The sequence below is a fragment of the Atractosteus spatula genome, chromosome 6 (assembly GCF_055471065.1).
Source record: "Atractosteus spatula isolate fAtrSpa1 chromosome 6, fAtrSpa1.hap1, whole genome shotgun sequence".
Taxonomy (NCBI): domain Eukaryota; kingdom Metazoa; phylum Chordata; class Actinopteri; order Semionotiformes; family Lepisosteidae; genus Atractosteus; species Atractosteus spatula.
In genome coordinates, this window is record NC_142711.1 from 2,730,215 (window position 1) to 2,748,126 (window position 17,912).

Consider the following 17,912-nt stretch of genomic DNA (forward strand, 5'->3'; position numbering starts at 1 on the left):
TAAAATAAAAAAGTTAATTAACTTAATACAAGTACACAGGACACAGTACTATAATGTTAGCATACTGAAGAGAACATAGAAGTATAGCGGCATTTTTATTTCCAGAATATGCCTTTCTTTTATGAAGACAGACATTTCTTTATTATATTTTGCCTTCCTTACTGGCTTTGTGAGATAAGGAAGTCCTTGAATCAAGTTAAAGACGTAGTCAGAGGTATTTACCATGTACTGTACGTCATGTTGCAATAATAATTTATTAATAAGAACCGTTATTACTGCACTAATTTCAAAGTAATGATGAACAGGAAATTTCAAATACCGTTCAAAATAAAAAAAAACATCATGCGTCATGTTTGTGCCCAAAGGATCAAATGTAGCTGTTTTTGTGTGAGGAGCATTGTCCTCTGAAATGTTTTTCTCTGTAAGAGTATCAGGAGTGTATAAGAAATCTCAGCTTTCACATGCACTCTGATTGATTCTCTCTCTGTCGTAAATGAAAGTGTTTGACCTGTGAGCTGCGACGGCAGAGCTGAGTTCTTGGTCTTCGTCTCTGTTCCAGCCATGTACAACGCCTGCAAAGACGTAGAGGCTCCTTCTAGCAATGAGAAAGCACTGGGGTTACTCTGTGGGAAGGATGCCAAGGACTGCAATGCCACAAACTGGATCCAGTATATGTTCAACATAAACAACGGCCAGACTCCCTTCTCCATTGTGCCTATATTTACAGGTAAGAGCCAAAATGACATTATGATAAAAACAGCCACTTTCAGCCCAAGCAATGTATAAGCCCTGTCGGACAGTTGGCGCTGCCCGCTGGCCATTCTGCCTATAGCTCTTTTCCCAGCCAGGGGCCGGCTCTGGTTCTGGTTCCTTGAAAGACGTGGGGGCGCTGGCTTCGACAGCAGGCATGGGTAGCTTTCCCCCTTCTCTAAAGGAATTGGGCTGAGCTTTGGTCACGTCGGGACAGAACGAGGCGTGAGCGTGAGGCTATCGAGGTGCTTGCTTGCAGATGTGCCCGTGGGAGGCAAGGTGCCCATGAACAACGCTACCAAAGGCTGCAACGAGTCCCTGGACGACGGATCGGGGCCCTGCTCGTGCCAGGACTGCTCGCTGGTCTGTGGGCCCAAGCCTCAGCCCCCTCCGCTGCCCCCGCCTTGGACTCTCCTGGGCCTCGACGCCATGGCCGTCATCATGTGGATATCCTACGTGGCCTTCCTCTTGCTCTTCATCGGAGGTGTTCTGGGAGCCTGGTGCTACAGGTGAGGGTGTGGCACTCCTGTGCAGTTTTAGGCAGCCCTCCTGGGAATTAAAACCTGAACTTCAAGCCTTACTTAGTTCAGCAGGAAATGTCCTGAAATTGAAATACTCGGTTTTGGAGCTCTTCCTGTCCTGTCTATCCTACAGCTCACTTTTTATCACTCTGAATAGAGGCTGCAAGATGAAATGTTGCCTTAAAGCCTTACAGAGGTTTTGAAACGGGTGTCGTGGTTTTGGAATAACAGTGTAGAAATTGTTGGTAAGCAGGCAGTTCCCTTCCAGTAGACGGCACCTTGACCTCTAATCTTTTGGTCCACTGGTGAAAGAATTAGATGAGGCAAATTGTTCAGAAGAAAAAACAAGCTTGTACCAGTACTAAGAAAGAAATTAATGCCTGACAATATTTTCCTGTCTATTCTTGCAATGTTTCTTATAGAAAACAGAGGATCCTGTCTGAATATGGGCCAATACTGGACAGCAACAATATTCACTCCATTAACAGAAGCAGCGATGAACAAGGTGGGTAGACTTTCTGTGCCAATTGTGTTGCTAAAGGCAGCCATCTGTTACAGTGGTCTTGGGGTGCCACATCCCTAATATACGTCATTCTTCAATCTTTCAGTAAAAATATTACAACAGTGATCATTTGGAACAATAACGTAATTTGATTAAAGCTCGAAAAAACGACAAGCACCCACAGCTCCTGAGGACAGGTGTTGACCTGATTTGTTGTGTTTGCCAAGCGTGTCTTAGAGGGAAGAGAAAGAAGGAATATCTGTTAGTGGCTCAGGGCCACAGGTGTTCTTTATTTTGTATTCGAGCACGGAGGTTTTCACTGGCTTGGTTGTGTCCTTTTTCACTTCCTCTGAGTTTTTCTGTTTCTCCTTTACTGCTTAAATCTGGATCTTTAACTGGGAGCATAAATGTAATTTGGTTGCTGGGCTTTTGTGTTAATCTGTAACAGGAACACTGTATCTGTAAACCACAAATACCTCAAGAACAGTTTCAGTATTTTCAACAAAGCCAGTGGTTAGAAGAGCTTAGTAGTCTGGTAAAACAGAGAATGCATCATCCTGCAGCATTGAAATCCTGAACTGAATGCTCATTTTTAGATTGCATTTATCTCCGTATAAGTGAAATTAGTCTTTTACCACGTTAAATTTACGCATCGTGTTTACCTTCAAAGCTGACTACAGATTACAAGAGTGCCCTCTTGAAGAGCAGCTTCTAGCGAGATGGTTAAGTCACAGAAGTGATTAAACTGATCTTCTCAATTGGTAGTGGAGATGCCTTCTGCCAGTGTTCATTCTAACGAAGTGCAGTGTTCTCCGTTTTAAGTTTTTACAACCAATGTTTCCAAAAGTAGGTATTGGTAGGTATTCCAAAAGTAGCTACCTTGTTTCTGTAGCTTTTTGGGTAATTGAAATTCATCTTTTGTAATTAAACTGAGATAGAGGTGAACGAACAGTACTCTTGAGAGACAATGGAGAAATTAAACTGATGTAAAAGAAGTTTTCTCTCTTCAGCATGATATTTTTTTAGTCCGGAATGGTTAGTCTCGGCTCAGAACGATTGATTCCTGTGTCCGCCTTGGGCACCCAAAACCCGTTCATCTCTTGACAAGCTCCAGGCTCCGCCATGAAGCACAGGAGCTCTCGCCAAGAAATCGCCAGAAATACCATACCAGTATGTTTGTCCACTTGGGCAGCTCTGACCGCAGCTGGACAGTAATCTGACCACACTTGCGCTCAGAGAAGCCGCCTTCAGCAGTCAGACCGCTGGGGGGCCCGAGACCCTCCGACGCCTCCTCAAGAGGCTTTCCACTGCTCTGCTGTTGATGCTCAGAGACGTGTCCCTGACTCTTTTTGGCAGAGGAGGTGTCTTGCTGCGAGACAGTCGGGGAGCGGTTCGAGAGGGGCCTGCGCGGTCTCTTCTCGGCCTGGGGCTCCCTGTGCGTGCGCCACCCCCTGGCCGTGCTGCTGGTCAGCGTGGTCTTCATCGCCGCCTGCTCCTCCGGCCTGGTGTACATGAGGATCACCACCGACCCCGTGGAGCTGTGGTCCGCCCCGGACAGCCAGGCGCGTAGGGAGAAGGAGTACTTCGATTCCCACTTCGGCCCCTTCTTCCGCACCGAGCAGCTCATCATCACCACCACGCTGAACTCCAGCTCCATCTACAGCCCTTACTTGGGGGGCCCGGATGTGCCATTCGGGGCACCGCTGGACAAGGACGTCCTGCACCAGGTGGGCCAGGAGGGCATAGCTCGGGGGCAACGAGTGGGCTTCATGTCTGACTGGGCTTACATTAGAAAAGTGGAAAGCTCTGCAAGAATATAAAATCGTTGTCTTGTCTTTATTAATTCCTGATTTGGTATGGAACACCCTTTTTTGAGTTACCTTCTTGTCCTTCTGAATAAAAACTAGGTGTATACTTCAGTTATTTGTCTGTGAATTAAGGACGTTTTTTCATTTTATATTCTCTGAGCTAAAGCCAAGATTTGAAATATAAAGAATTATTTGTCGCTTTTGCTACGGGAGAAAACGTAGCATGAGAAATGCTGTCTGTTATCTACAGGGGATGGGTATTATTATTAGAAAGATGTATGTTTCAAGAACATGGAGATGACTGTAGTTTTCTTAAGACTTTTTGTCTGGTGGACTTTGACTGATCGAGACCCGATCAAGTACTTTTTTGTCATTCACTTTGTGCTGTAGGTGCTGGATCTTCAGGATGGCATTGAGAATATTCAGGCCTCGTACAAGAACGAGACGGTGATGCTGAAAGACATCTGTTTGGCACCTCTCGCCCCCTACAATAACAACTGCACAATTCTGAGTGTGCTGAACTACTTCCAGAACAGCCACGCCGTGCTCGAACACAGAGCTGGAGACGAGTTCTACACCTACGCAGATTACCACACCCACTTCCTGTACTGTGTCAAGTGAGTGGGCCCCAGAATTACAGAATTGTCCCTGAGTTACCTGCTGTTCGTTCGCGCTAAAAACATTTCTCTGGCCATGAAGATCACAGTCTCCAGTGTCACTGTTAAAAATAATTTTTAGCCTAGCGAATCTGATTTCCTTGTATAACATAAACTACCTCTTTTATTTCTTGTTGGGGCGGTTATGCTCAATATACATTTCTATAGCTGGGTGATGCGTCTTTGTGCTGTCGGTATACCTGTATGGAAGAAGTTGTCGTTTTCATCAATAACTGCTAAGGAAGGGGAAATTATACTGCTTTAGGTGTCAGCTGGTGTGATTTGTAATTAGCCTAGAGGGCGGCTTGTCTTCTAGTCACTGCATCAGATTGGCAATTAGCTGGAACCTGTTTGCTTCTCCTAGTTAAAACCTTTGCACTGGCGAGGAAAACTCTTTCTGAAATGAGCGAGTTGTTAGATTGGTGTAGTGTTTCCGCCTTGTAGATTTCCACCTCTAAAGGAAGTGAGTGTCCGGGGGTAGTCAGAGCTGTTGGCTTTCATTTTGCTTCAGGCTCACCAAGTGTATTTCCCATTTTCAGCGCCCCGGCATCTCTGAACGACACCAGCATGCTCCATGACCCCTGCCTGGGGACCTTTGGGGGGCCCGTCTTCCCCTGGCTGGTGCTCGGAGGCTACGATGGTGAGACCGAGTTCACATGGAGACCACATGCTGATACTGACTGGGGCCCTTGTGTTCAAAGCACCACTAAAACAACTTTCTTTAACGTTTTTGTCACATTGAAGGGTCTCTGTGTCATAGGCTTGTTGTAGCAGTACAGGCAATTTTGTAGTTTTAATACTTTTGCTCTTTATCTGTATGTTCCTTAAAATACTTGACTTGGAGTGAGTAATCCCGTTTGGCTTCCACAGCTACCAATTACAACAATGCCACGGCCCTTGTGATAACCTTTCCCGTGAACAACTACCACAACGACACGGAGAAGCTGAACAAGGCCTTGGCGTGGGAGGAAAAGTAAGCATTCAAGGAGACCCCTGTGTTTCCAGGGATGATGTCGGATAGTTAGACGGTGCTCCAAAACATGTGCTTACAACGCAAGAAAGGCGACAAACAATAAGAGGTCATCAGGGCCCATTTTGCTCATCTAGTTGCTAGTGGGTAAATGTCCCACTGCAGAGATTGGTGTCCGCTCAACAGTGAAACACGAACCAGAGAGGACAAGAACAGGAAGCCCTTCTTTACTCAAAGACCTGTGGGAGTGGGGAACTAACTACCTAACAGGATTTACAGGCCGAATGGCCTCCTATTGTTTGTAACCTTTCTTCTGCTTTGTTGTTTTTTGTGTACTCTACTAAAGTTACATTTTCACTTTTCAGCTGTTTTTAGCTAAATTTTCAAAAGATGCCAGTTGCTAGTGCTTAATTCATAACCTCCCATTTAAACTTGCAGTTTACTTATTGTAAAAATGTTTTGTCATTGTACTCAGGCTGCACCAGCACACTGTAATCCAGTGCTAAATTGGTGGTTCCTCTGTATGAACGCGTTTCTTGTGCAGCATGTTTGTGCTGACTGAAAGAAATCTCATCTAGTACGGTCTTGAGAGGCAGTAGAACTGAATTTGCCTCCTAGGTGCTGAAAATATTCTACAAGAGTAATCCTTCTTGCTTTTTTTCATTCCTTTCCCAGGTTTATTGAGTTTGTAAAGAATTACAGCAATTCCAACCTTTCCATTTCCTTCTCTGCTGAGAGGAGCATTGAGGATGAAATAAACCGAGAAAGCAACAGTGACATCACAACCATCGTCATCAGCTACGCCATCATGTTCGTCTACATCTCCCTGGCCCTGGGGCACATTCAGAGCTGCCGTAGGCTGCTGGTATGTCCACCCTTTCTCGCCCGACTAAGAGTAAAATATTACACCTTCAAGAAACAGAAGAAAGGTTACAAACCCGAGGCCATTTAACCATTTATCCAGTCCGTTTGGTAGCTGTTTCTATAATCCGTTTCTTTAAAGAACATAAAGATATCTTGTGTGATGAAGGTCGCTGGCATCTGTTTTGTTAAGATTAACGGAAGATATGATTAATAATGTGATGAAAATAAAACATGTGTGGCATGCCCTTAAAGTAGCGATGTTGGAATCAAAGTATGCAAGGTAACATTCAGTGCAGTGCTCTTAGTCATGTGGGAAGAAGAGAGGGACACGACCCAGTCCTGTTGTGTAATCCTGTCAGGTGGATTCCAAAGTCTCCCTGGGGATCGCGGGCATTCTGATCGTGCTGAGCTCCGTGGCCTGTTCCCTTGGCATCTTCAGCTTCATCGGCATCCCCCTGACTCTCATCGTCATCGAAGTCATTCCTTTCCTGGTGCTGGCAGTCGGGGTGGACAACATCTTCATTATCGTCCAGACCTACCAGGTGCCTGTCCTGCCTGTCAGATGTACTTCGAGTGTCAGGGCCACTGACGGGAAGGCGCCTCTTGGCCCCTGGAGGTCCTGTGGTTCTGCTTCTGTGTGCAGTGATCGCAGAACCTGTAGCTGGTTGTACCAGGAACTGATCCCTCCACGTTCCACAGAGTAGTGTAGCGAGGAATGAAACCAGACCCACTCTAACCCATGCTCGAAACCACCATGCTGCCACCCTTGCAGAAACCTCTTTAAAATCTAGCTGGAATTTTGTGAACTTCAGTGGTGTCCCCGGGCTGGGATCAGTTACAACAGAACCACCCGAAGGTGGTTTTCCATTGCTAGGCTGCTGCTTTGATTCATGGACAGAAAATTAAATTCCAGGGTGTTGCTTGTGTAACATGGGGTTTTATTGAGGTGTGCTGGCATGAAGGGTTGAAAGCAGTCTGCACTGTGGGGTTTTCCAGCGGCGTATGCACTGTTCAATCCAGCTGAGCTTTCAGGTGTTTTTTATGCTCACTTGTCCAGATATTTACAATTTGAGAAGCTGCTTCTTAGTGACTGCCTGCAGCAGAGTATCGCCTGGGGTATCGGCTCTGCCCCAGAGAGGGCAGCTGACCTCTGGCCTTAACAAGCGCATGAACGAGAGGAGGCAACCTCTGACGCTCCCGAAAGTCGCTGTGAAAATTGGGTGCTGTGGGTGGGCCCTGGTGGGGGGCGGGGGTGGTCTGGGGCACGGCTGGGGACTGATGTGCCCTCGTTCCCCTCAGAGAGACCAGCGCGGGTCCCAGGAGGAGCTGCACCAACAGATCGGCCGGATCCTGGGGGACGTGGCACCCAGCATGTTCCTCTCCTCCTTCTCCGAGACTGTGGCCTTCTTCCTGGGTGAGGGCTCTCTGGACTTTCCGCAGTGCGGTGGCCATTAGGGTTTCACAACTTTCAAAGCGAAGAGGGGAGAGTATCTCCGGAGGTTCTGGGTGGTGGGATCTGTGTTCCCTGACCGCGTTCAAAAACTGAGAATTGCTCGAAACGACTAATGCAACCAATGCCTCCGAGGTGGGAAGACCTCAGGCTGGTAATTGAACTGACCTCGGACAGAATCTGAAAGTCCTGTAAACCTGCGTGGGGAGTGGGCTGTCCTGCACACGCAGTTCAGCACCTCCTGGGAGTTACGAGTGCGGGCCACACTTGACGACTCCTCCTCTTCCTCCCCTGAGGAAGCTGCGAGCTGCAGCTGACGACTCCTCCTCTTCCTCCCCTGAGGAAGCTGCAAGCTGCTTGTGTGAGCTACAGCTGACGACTGCTCCTCTTCCTCCCCAGGGGCCCTGTCGACTATGCCTGCTGTGCGGACCTTTTCGCTGTTCGCCGGCCTGGCTGTCTTCATCGACTTCCTCTTGCAGATCTCCTGCTTCGTAAGCCTGCTGGGCCTGGACGTCAGGAGGCAGGAGGTGAGTTTTCTCATCGAAAGCCTTCATTGGTGAGAGGCTGGACGCCTCTCTGCGCGTTTTTAAATTGATAATTAAGGAGACTCTGTAGAATTTTTTTTTTTTTACTTTGATGTTACAGAGTGGTTTGTGTCAATCAGTGGCAGAATGCCACAGTTAAATACATGATGATTCCTTATTGTGACAATAAAATGGGAAAAAGTCCAGGGGTGGTGAATACTTTTGAAAGGATTCCATTTTAAGTGGCCTGTTTTTGGAAAATATGGTAATTGGAGCAGGCTGACAGCAGTTATCTATCTTAACTGGAAATTCATTTTTTTTTCTTAGCCAGTATATGATGGGAATGTTCTGTTAAAGGAAAAATAAGACTTCTGTTTCTCATGTGACAGAACTCACCCTGCAGTAAGAGAGGCCCAACATTTTCTTTGGTTTTCAGGCTCATGCTTCTTCAGTTTTTCTCCTCTGGCTAGATGCAGTTATCTTATTTCCTCAACACAATAACTTTCTTTAAATCAGGGATCACCAGTCCTCGTCCTGCAAGTCTACACACCATGGACATAATTCATTCCAGATTAATTACCTCATTGAAGCCTTAATAAATTACTTGATTTCAGTAAAAACAACTTGCAAACATTCCGAAGTTTGGGATTTTGTTGTCCTTGTGAAATGCAGTAGTTTGAACATGACTAAGAGGTGAAAGTTCAGATTGATCCTATTATCAAGCCAATAATCCAGGCACACTTAGTTAAATTTTTATTAACAATGACAGTACAAACAATACACAAGTTACTCTATTTACAGAACATACAGACAAGGTGTTCCGGAGACCTAACGTTCTAATCCAAATGCTCGAGTCGCTAGTAAGATGTGCGTGTAGCCCCACTGCAGGAACAGGTGTTGATTGTGCTATCTGTGTGTCCAAAAATTGATTATCACAAGATGTGAAGCTCATGGGATTGGGCTATGTATTCCATTTGGAGCCTATTTCATGTGCTGTAAGTAAAGGGCGTTGCATCTTTCCTTGTGCTTCAAGAGCTTTAAATGTTATGATCTCATCTCCATTTGACTCGGACAGTCCTGCTGTTACATGTCCCCTACACACTGAAAAACAACATGTCCGGGTGCTGTTCCGACAGAGCAATCGGCCCGACATCTTGTGCTGCGTCAAGCTGGACAAGGGCGACGAAGTGAAATCGGACGGAATTCTGTTCCATTTCTTCAAGAAGATCTACGCCCCCTTCATCCTGAAGGAGTGGGCGCGGCCCATTGTGGTGAGTACTTGGCATCGGCAGCGTGACGCCTGAGGGCGTGGGAAGAGTTCTAGTAAGAAAAACAGATACTTGTCTGTTTTGAAGTGGCGTCACAGTGTCATATAACGGCTGATTGTTCTCAGCCAGTCAGAAAGTGAAGGGAGGGAGAAGAACTGGGGATTTCAGTGGATTTGTAACATGGATTTATACCTGTTATCTGCTAAAACTGTTTCTTGCTTTCCTAGCTTTAGAAATATGGTGAAGTTATTTACAGAAACAAATGAAAGTTATCACAACAGCTAGCTCTACCTGTGTGTCGTGCAGCGCTGAGAATTTCCATCTTCCCCTTTCGCAGGTGGCAGTGTTTGTGGGAATCCTGTCCTTCAGCATCGCTGTCGTGAATAAAGTGGAGATTGGTTTGGACCAGAAGCTCTCGATGCCTGATGTATGTCAAACCCCCCCCCGACGCGTTTGAAAGCTAATGCTGTAGGAAGTAAACTGGTTGTCCATAGAAATCGTTTAACTGGAAATCTAAAACTCTCCCCTGAGGTCTTCAGTAACAATATGTATGGTATTTGTTTGGCTTTCTAGTATTATCCTATTTTTGTTATCTTTATTGTTGGCGCTTCAATACCAAATAACACCAATGTGCAGCTGACTGGATTTTAGCCTTAAATGTTTCTATGTCAGCTGTAGTTGGCAGATATTCTACTTTCAGAGAACAGACGTCATGATGCCCTGCAGTGTCGCAATAGACAAACTTAATCAGTTTGACTCCCGAAAGTAGATATTCTTCCAAAGCAACGTGGTCTCTGAGGCCTCAAACAGCCTTTTCTGTAGCTGTTTCTGTGTAGCTCTTCAGCAGCTGTGACAGAATTGGTATACTGTCACAGGGGAGCCTCACTGCTCTGGACGTCTAAATTTCTAAAACGGTACCAAGTCAAATCATAAACTGCTTTATTGTCTTTACAACAGTAAGAAACAGCAAAAGCTGCGAAACCCCACGATTGTTTTACGTATTTGCTGCTTTTCAATATTTTGATCACTTCTGTTCTGTAGATCCAAACGGGGCCTTGCGGGGCTGGCAAGACCTCCTCTCGATTGTAACCTTCCTCGTGTCCTCCTGTTTGTTGCAGGACTCCTACGTGCTGCAGTACTTCGTCAATTTGAGCACGTACCTCCACACGGGCCCTCCCGTCTACTTCGTGGTGGAGGAGGGGCACGACTTCAGGACCCTGGAGGGCCAGAACATGGTGTGTGGAGGGGTGGGCTGCAACAACAACTCTCTCGTGCAGCAGATCTTCACTGCTTCCCAGATTGATAACTAGTGAGTTCGCCTCTTTCCCTTGGGACTGTTTGCGTTGACGCACAGATGAGACCATTACACTGATTTTGTGATCTTTTAAACTATTTTTAAACTATTTTTGCATCTGTAACTGATTTAGGGTTGTTGTAGGGTTGTTAGGGTTGTTGCAGCAAAGGGATTGAATCTTCTGATTTTTAAAAGATTTACATGCTATCCGTTTGAAGTAAATTTTCTAGATTCTAGATATGAAGTCCTACATGAAATTGTATTGATGGTCTGTGCTTGCAATCATGACAATGTGGAAGCTTTGTAGGAGTTGAATAATTTTGCAAGGCATCGTGTGCTTCTTGAACAAATTAAAATATATGATATATTTAAAGACTTGACGTGGAGGTAATTCTCTTGACTTTGTGGTTTTCCTTTTAGCACAAGAATCGGCTTTTCTCCTTCTTCTTGGCTTGATGATTACTTTGACTGGGTTAAGCCCCAGTCCACATGCTGCAGAATTAACAACTCGACAGGTCAATTTTGCAATGCTTCAGGTAAGACGCTATCTGGAGCGTTTTTAATATCTCCGCTGAGCTTTCAGACTGAATGAGCTGGGCCATTGAACTGCGGTTTTGGCTCTAGAGAATGTTTTGAAGGTAAAAAGGTTTACAGAAAATGTTGTTTTTTATTCCCCCTTAAGTGGTGGACAAGTCGTGTCTGCGTTGCCGTCCTCTGACCACCGAGGGTAAGAAGAGACCGACGGGGGAGGACTTCATGACGTTTTTGCCCATGTTCTTGTCGGACAATCCCAACCCAAAGTGTGGGAAAGGGTACGTTTTGTGTTGTTTATCTAGAAACTGGCTTGCTGCAATGCAGAGTGTACCGCATTTTACAGTGCGATTGTATAACTCGTTGGTATGACAAAACATCTTCTAAATATGGTATGGGCAAGGAGCACTGTCTTTTGGGAAGGAGGTAAACCTGCAGAAGTCGATATCTGTTATTGCATCTCATGCCCTGCGTTATGGTGTCTGAGTTGCAAGACGTATATTGCATGACAGTAAACCAGACCATACCAAGAATAAATAAGGGTAATGCTTTAATTTGCCGAGCCTAAAAAACACTCACAACACTTTTCACGAGCGCTACACAACCCGATATGGTAGTGTGCAGGCAGCCTCCTTCACTTTGCTCTCTGCCTGCCACGTCCACAGGAGGAGGGAGGCGAGGGAGGCCGTTGCTCCAGAGATGTGATGCGATACCTTTCTCTCCACCACATTCTTCCTGTTTATCTTTGCAAAATAAAAGTTCTGTACAGTGCGTGTTGAGGTGTGCTGCGTCAGTCTGGTTCTTAGGTCGATGTAATGTAAGAGACCGCCCAATTCCCTACGTGCCACTAGCACAAGTATGAAAATGTTTCAGTAATGCTTTACTGCACCGCGGCTGGAGAACACAACATGTTAAAGCCACAAGCATACAAAACATGTATTTTAACAAAGTAAAATGTGATATAAATAGTCCAGGAGCACTGTGCCTGCAGGAGGTCCTTGAACCCCTGACTGAAAGCGTGCGTCACTGTGAACCCAGACCATGGACGGCTTCCTGCAGTGCCGTTTGCACACCTGGTCCTGAGGGATAATGCAGGCTGTGTTGTGTTCGTGAAGGAGTTCCAACAGTGCTTTTTAGCCAGTTTCCAGCAAACCAATTTCATCTTAATCTTTTATTCCAGGGGCCACGCGGCTTACAGCTCTGCAATCGACTTGATTCGCAACAACACAGACGTGGGCGCCAGCTACTTCATGACGTATCACACCATCCTGAAGACTTCGCCAGACTTCATCGACGCCATGAAGAAGGCTCGCGCCCTGGCAGACAACATCACTCAGTCGATGGGACTGCAGGACAAAAGCTACCGCGTCTTTCCTTACAGGTAAACCCTTCAACCCTTCTCTCCTGCATGCGCCGCGGGAAGAGATGGACGCGTGTTCACGCAGCGGTCAGAGTACTAAATGTGGGCTGTGACTTCATTGTGCTGTAACTGCATTATGACAGAGGAGAGGAACTTGCTCAGAATCTTTTGCAGTTTTGCTCAACAAGGTGTAAATATTATTATTTCTAACTTTTCAGGATTTGAAAGTGTGTCATTAGATGTTGGGCACTTCTTGCTGCCCCGGTTCATTTTTTTGCTCACTCAGTATCATTTACTGTCTGTTGATGCAAGTGTGCTTGTGCTTGGAATTGCTTGATAAACAGCTCATGTGCTTTGGTTTGAAGCATTTGTCTGTGTGCAAAGAAATGTCCGTCACATGGAGTGAAGATTCAGAACAAGAGGATGACTTCTACTTGTCATAAAAAATCTGGATGAATGCCTCTTGCCATAAAAGGAATGCTGACATCACATGTAAACAAGGAAAATGGTTTCATTCAAGATCTTGATGGGACTTTTTAGATTGTTCTTGCTTTTGTCCTGTGCGTGTGATTCAAGTTTGTAATCTTCTCTTCCTCACCGATTCCTCCCCTGACTGCTGTAAAGGCAGTAGTCCGGTTGTTAAAAGTATGACGAGGGGAACAGGACTGAATGAATATTTCCCACTGAAGGACACCTGGGAATGACTGTATCTGTCCTTCAGTAGATGAGCCTTGAATAATGGCATCCATCCAGGAAGGGAAGGCCTTTGGAAAATATTTTATATAAGGGAAATACCCCCCCCCCCCAACACACACACACATCCACTCCCACTCAATTTGGACACTGTACAAGGTCTTTTATAACAACCTACCTTCAGATACGTCAGCTCTGAAGCTCCAAGCAGAGATGTGTTGTATCTGATTAATTTCACACTCTTGACTGGAAAAGCATATTCCAATTATATCCCCATTTGGGTCTAGACCTTGACTAGAGGCTCATAGGGAATTTACCTCCAGCTGGATTCAACATAGAAAGCAGTCAGCTGAGCTTATCACGAGAATGCAAAGTTTCTGTCTTCGTAACCACAGAACGACAGGTCAGAATGAAACCAGTTATATGGTGGCTTCTGAGGCTGAGAGGTTTGGGAAGTTATAATGTTGTCCGTCACTGAGTTAGAGCTAAGCAGGAGGCTCGGTCTTAAAGGCCTCTTGTGAAAAAACAAGGAAGAGCATAAACATAAATAAGTTACACGCATACAATTAAACTGCTGTCTTTGAAGTAGAATGAAGAATTTAGTAGTTAAAACGTAATGAAAGCTTTATGTATGCCATATTTTCTAGAATATCAATGCAATCTGTTAAATGCAGAAGTATAGGAGTATTTCACTAGAACACAGGGTTACAGATGCCCAGAGTCCACTTGGTCCACCTAGCCTGTAGATAATGACGGATCTCATCCAGCTGTTTCTACTGGCTTCGGTTCATTCGGCACTCCTACAGCCCTTTGCATGATGAAGTAGCCTGAGCTTTAAATGCACAGTCATTTTTTTTTCATATTTTTGTTTCTAGAATGGAAGTTTCCCCTCTGTGTGGAAAAAGACACACAAAGCTGCACAAACTTTCACCCAAGGCTCTTGATTTCATGCACTTCCTAGTGGGCCTGGTGTCTCTTAGGCTTTTTTTTCCACCTGAGCTCTCAGTGGGACAAATGAATTAACTGCATAAGTGTAATAATTGGGTTCTGAGACCAAGTGAGTGTTTGTGTAACCAGCTGTAAAGGAAACTTCTTGGAAACACTGGGGTTAATTGTTTAAGACCTAGTAGACAGTAGGCCTGTGTTAGTGGAAGACTACGAGGGTGGAGTAGTCACGGTCTTCTCCTCCGTCGTCCACGCAGCATCTTCTACGTCTTCTACGAGCAGTACCTCACCATCGCGCACGACACGGCCTTCAACCTGGGCGTGTCGCTGGCGGCCATCTTCGTGGTGACGGCCGTCCTGCTGGGGTTCGAGGTGTGGGCGGCGGCCCTGGTGAGCCTGACTATCACCATGATCCTCCTCAACATGTTCGGGGTGATGTGGCTGTGGGGCATCAGCCTGAACGCCGTCTCCCTCGTCAACCTCGTCATGGTGAGCAACCGCTGCTCTCGCTGCTCGCCGAAGGCTTCCTGCTGATGCCACTGCCGTTAACATTATATAAGATACGATTAATGTCTGTGATTGTCGGTGTCTCTGAATTAGTTTCCTCACTCTTTCGGCTTGACTGATAAGCAGTGTATGATTTAGGAGCTTAAGGATTCCAAAACGTTTTGGATTTTGCATATAAGGGATTGGCCTGGCGATCCTGTAGATGAAAAGAGCAGTGGCGAAGTGGCGTTGTGACCAGTCGAGGCAGGAGACCTCCAGGGCCGTGCAGACGAGCTGTGTTTTGTCCCACAGAGCTGCGGGATCTCGGTGGAGTTCTGCAGCCACGTGGTGCGCGCCTTCTCGGTCAGCACGAAGAAGACGCGGGTGGAGCGGGCGGAGGAGGCCCTGGCGCACATGGGCAGCTCGGTAAGCCTGGCACGGCGGCAGGCCGTGCGGACGCCCTCACTGACGGCGGGCAGCGCTCGGGAGAACACGTAGAACAAGCTGAGCTCTTTGCTGTTTCAGAAGAGTGTACAGGCAGCTTCTCTGCTTTGCAAAAAACATGTGCCAGTGTGCATATTGAGGGAATAGTTGTTAAATTAACTTATTGTTTTATTCCTTTACTTTTCTTTTAATTACACATTTTACAGCATAGTAGTAAAAATAGCATTTTCTTGCTGACCTTCATTAGTAAACATTCCCCTCGGAGCTTGTTTCAGTATGCCTTTGTCATATCAGACTTCTTTTATGAACCACTCCTGAATCCAATTAACCTTTTAATCTTTTACTTTAGTACGTTTCTAACTTTACATTAAGTTAGATGTAAACCTGACCTCAGCAGGAAAGTAGAGAAAGCAGAGTTGCATTCATTTCAGTCTGTTGGCTCTGAAGTATGGCAACTTATTTTTAAAAGTAGATTATTTTGAGAAGCTTTAGAAGAAATGCGAGAACTAATCTGGGATATTTTTTTCAGGTGTTCAGTGGCATCACATTGACGAAGTTTGGTGGAATCCTGATCCTGGCTCTTTCCAAGTCTCAGATCTTCAAGATCTTCTATTTTAGAATGTATCTGGCCATTGTGCTTCTGGGCGCCACACATGGATTGATATTTCTCCCAGTGCTTCTCAGTTATATAGGTAAGACTTAACAAGGGATGTGATCACGCCTGTCTGAGTTCAGTGTATTACATTAAAGCCAGTGGTCAAAAGTGGAGAATCAGAGTCGAAAGTAATTCAGTTTTCATTTGCTGATCTTTGGATCTTGGTAAATTAAGCCCTGTTCACAGGAGGCAGGGGTAAAAACAAGCAGCAAAGCAATGTGAAACAACCAGAAATTCTGAGTCAAATGCCAAAAGACAATTAGAATTCTACAGCACCTAGGTACATGAGCAGTCAGATAGCCGCTTTACTGCATGTATCAATTGTAAATATGATTATCATTAATTGTTTTATAATTTAATTCTAACAACAAACCGACACTACCTCAGATGCATGTCTGAAAATATAAACTTTGAAAGCACATAGATCTTAGAGTTAATCTTATACAAAACACAAATTCTCAGCTTTTAGTTGCCAATGAGCCCCTTGGTTGTGTTTTTCCCGCATTTAGAATTCCAGTAGAGCTTTAATGTCCCGTTGCGGAAATCGGTTTTACAGCACACTCCCAACAAACCGCAAATGACAGACAAAATGTTACCGACCAAGGGGTCAGTGCAACAATGTGACAGCAAGGTCAGGGAGAAGATCGTGATGAACCACTGTTTGAAAGAGATATTGCCGTGGGGGGGGTGAAAGATTGACTGTGTCTATCATTCTTTCACCTGCGGGCACACAGGCGTCTCGCAGACAGGCGAAGTGAGAGTTTGCAGTTTCTGAAGGATCTGACCCCTTGTCTACATCCCACTCTCTCTCTCCTCGGGAGTAAATAGCAAACCTTGCAGCATATTTCTCATCCCCCCTATGGAATTGTGCCCCATTTGGCACAGTCGAAGGCGAGAAGTGTCCCGTGGGGGGAGATCAGAAGTTGTCTCCATGCAGCCAGCATTCTGGCTGGAGACAGATGTGGGCGTGACACAACACATGAAAGCACGCGCATTGTTCAATATTTCTTTAACTGTAATGAGAAGTTAAAAAATTATTTATGATAGTATCATCATTTATAACTGCACGCAGGCCTGGTCTACAATTTCCTCAAAAATCTGACACTTAGGTTGAACTTGATTACATGCAGAAGTGCAAGTGAAGGAAAATATCTTTAAGCTGAGATTCAGGTTATCAGTACAACCTTTGTACTCTGTTTATTTGGTTTATGAAACTCGGCATTAGCCTAGACCTCCATGCAACCAACATTTTCATTTAATTGTGCAATCTGAAAAGGCAAACGGGTAGCAGCCTTTACATTCCTTTAATTTCACTCCTTTCTCATGTCTTCAGGTTTGCCCAGTTTCGTTCACTGTGGATTATCAACCCTATTGTGCAAGATACTGTCAGCACGTTAAAGTTTACTTTATGCTTCATTACCATAAAGCTTTAATCACTTTTTTTGTCCTTTAGACAAACTTGTTAAAAGGTTAAACAGTGTCTTGAGTCATGTAATAGTTACAGTTCATGACTAGAAGTTTGCATTGCTTATTGCTTCAAAGAAACGAGACACTTCCTCTCCGATAGAGTACACATTCTCTTAAAATAAAAAAGTTATTAATACGAGTTCTTCATTCTAAACAGGAACTTCAAGGGTCTGCACTTGGTGAAAACACGAACTTTTTGTGAGAAAGACCTGCTCTGTAATTGGGTGTGGGCCTGCAACCCATCAGGAAGAGGAACTTTTTAAGCAGAGATCTCTCAAGCAGTTGCACGTGTTAAGTAGACCTTAGAGCACAAGCAATGAGCTCTGTTAAGTGAAATATTTTAAATAAAATATTTTCAAAGAACCATATTTCCCTGATCATTTTAAAATGCAGTTGTATCTCAAGCATGGTGTAACACTGCTGGATGAAAGCAGGGTTCCTCTGCCTGCTACACTATTTATGCTCAGAACACTCATCTCTCCTGGAGCACGATAGCTGAGCTGAGCACAGGCACCATCAACATACTGTGAAAAAATATAATTCACCAGGTCAGATATATGGTTAAATCACCATGATTCCTGTGTGGGTCGTCAAATCTCATCAGGTATGAGCAACTTTTTGTCTTTAGCATAAGGCAGAATTCAAACAAAGTTAACAGCTTCTACTATACTGCAATGTGATTAATAAGTATGTACATCAGTAATTATAGATTTCTTTTTTTCAG

The 17,912-nt window shown here is 45.0% G+C and overlaps 1 protein-coding gene across 2 annotated transcripts in view; it reads left to right on the forward strand.

Moving 5' to 3' along the window:
• The window catches only part of npc1 (Niemann-Pick disease, type C1), a 29,035-nt gene that overhangs the window by 9,887 nt on the left and 1,236 nt on the right, over nt 1–17,912 (forward strand). The window contains exons 5-25 of one of the 2 annotated variants that reach the window (XM_088918070.1): nt 560–727; nt 1,010–1,259; nt 1,694–1,776; nt 3,130–3,500; nt 3,972–4,198; nt 4,777–4,877; nt 5,108–5,210; nt 5,883–6,072; nt 6,431–6,613; nt 7,371–7,485; nt 7,921–8,048; nt 9,182–9,316; nt 9,651–9,740; nt 10,432–10,622; nt 11,028–11,143; nt 11,290–11,419; nt 12,319–12,519; nt 14,394–14,625; nt 14,935–15,048; nt 15,596–15,758; nt 17,346–17,500. In XM_088918070.1, the coding sequence (XP_088774196.1) occupies nt 560–727; nt 1,010–1,259; nt 1,694–1,776; nt 3,130–3,500; nt 3,972–4,198; nt 4,777–4,877; nt 5,108–5,210; nt 5,883–6,072; nt 6,431–6,613; nt 7,371–7,485; nt 7,921–8,048; nt 9,182–9,316; nt 9,651–9,740; nt 10,432–10,622; nt 11,028–11,143; nt 11,290–11,419; nt 12,319–12,519; nt 14,394–14,625; nt 14,935–15,048; nt 15,596–15,758; nt 17,346–17,371 (3,317 nt within the window). In that variant the 3' untranslated portion in view covers nt 17,372–17,500. Of the gene's footprint in view, nt 1–559; nt 728–1,009; nt 1,260–1,693; nt 1,777–3,129; nt 3,501–3,971; nt 4,199–4,776; nt 4,878–5,107; nt 5,211–5,882; nt 6,073–6,430; nt 6,614–7,370; nt 7,486–7,920; nt 8,049–9,181; nt 9,317–9,650; nt 9,741–10,431; nt 10,623–11,027; nt 11,144–11,289; nt 11,420–12,318; nt 12,520–14,393; nt 14,626–14,934; nt 15,049–15,595; nt 15,759–17,345; nt 17,501–17,912 lie in introns of those variants that run through there. The other variant, XM_088918071.1, reaches the window with a different exon arrangement.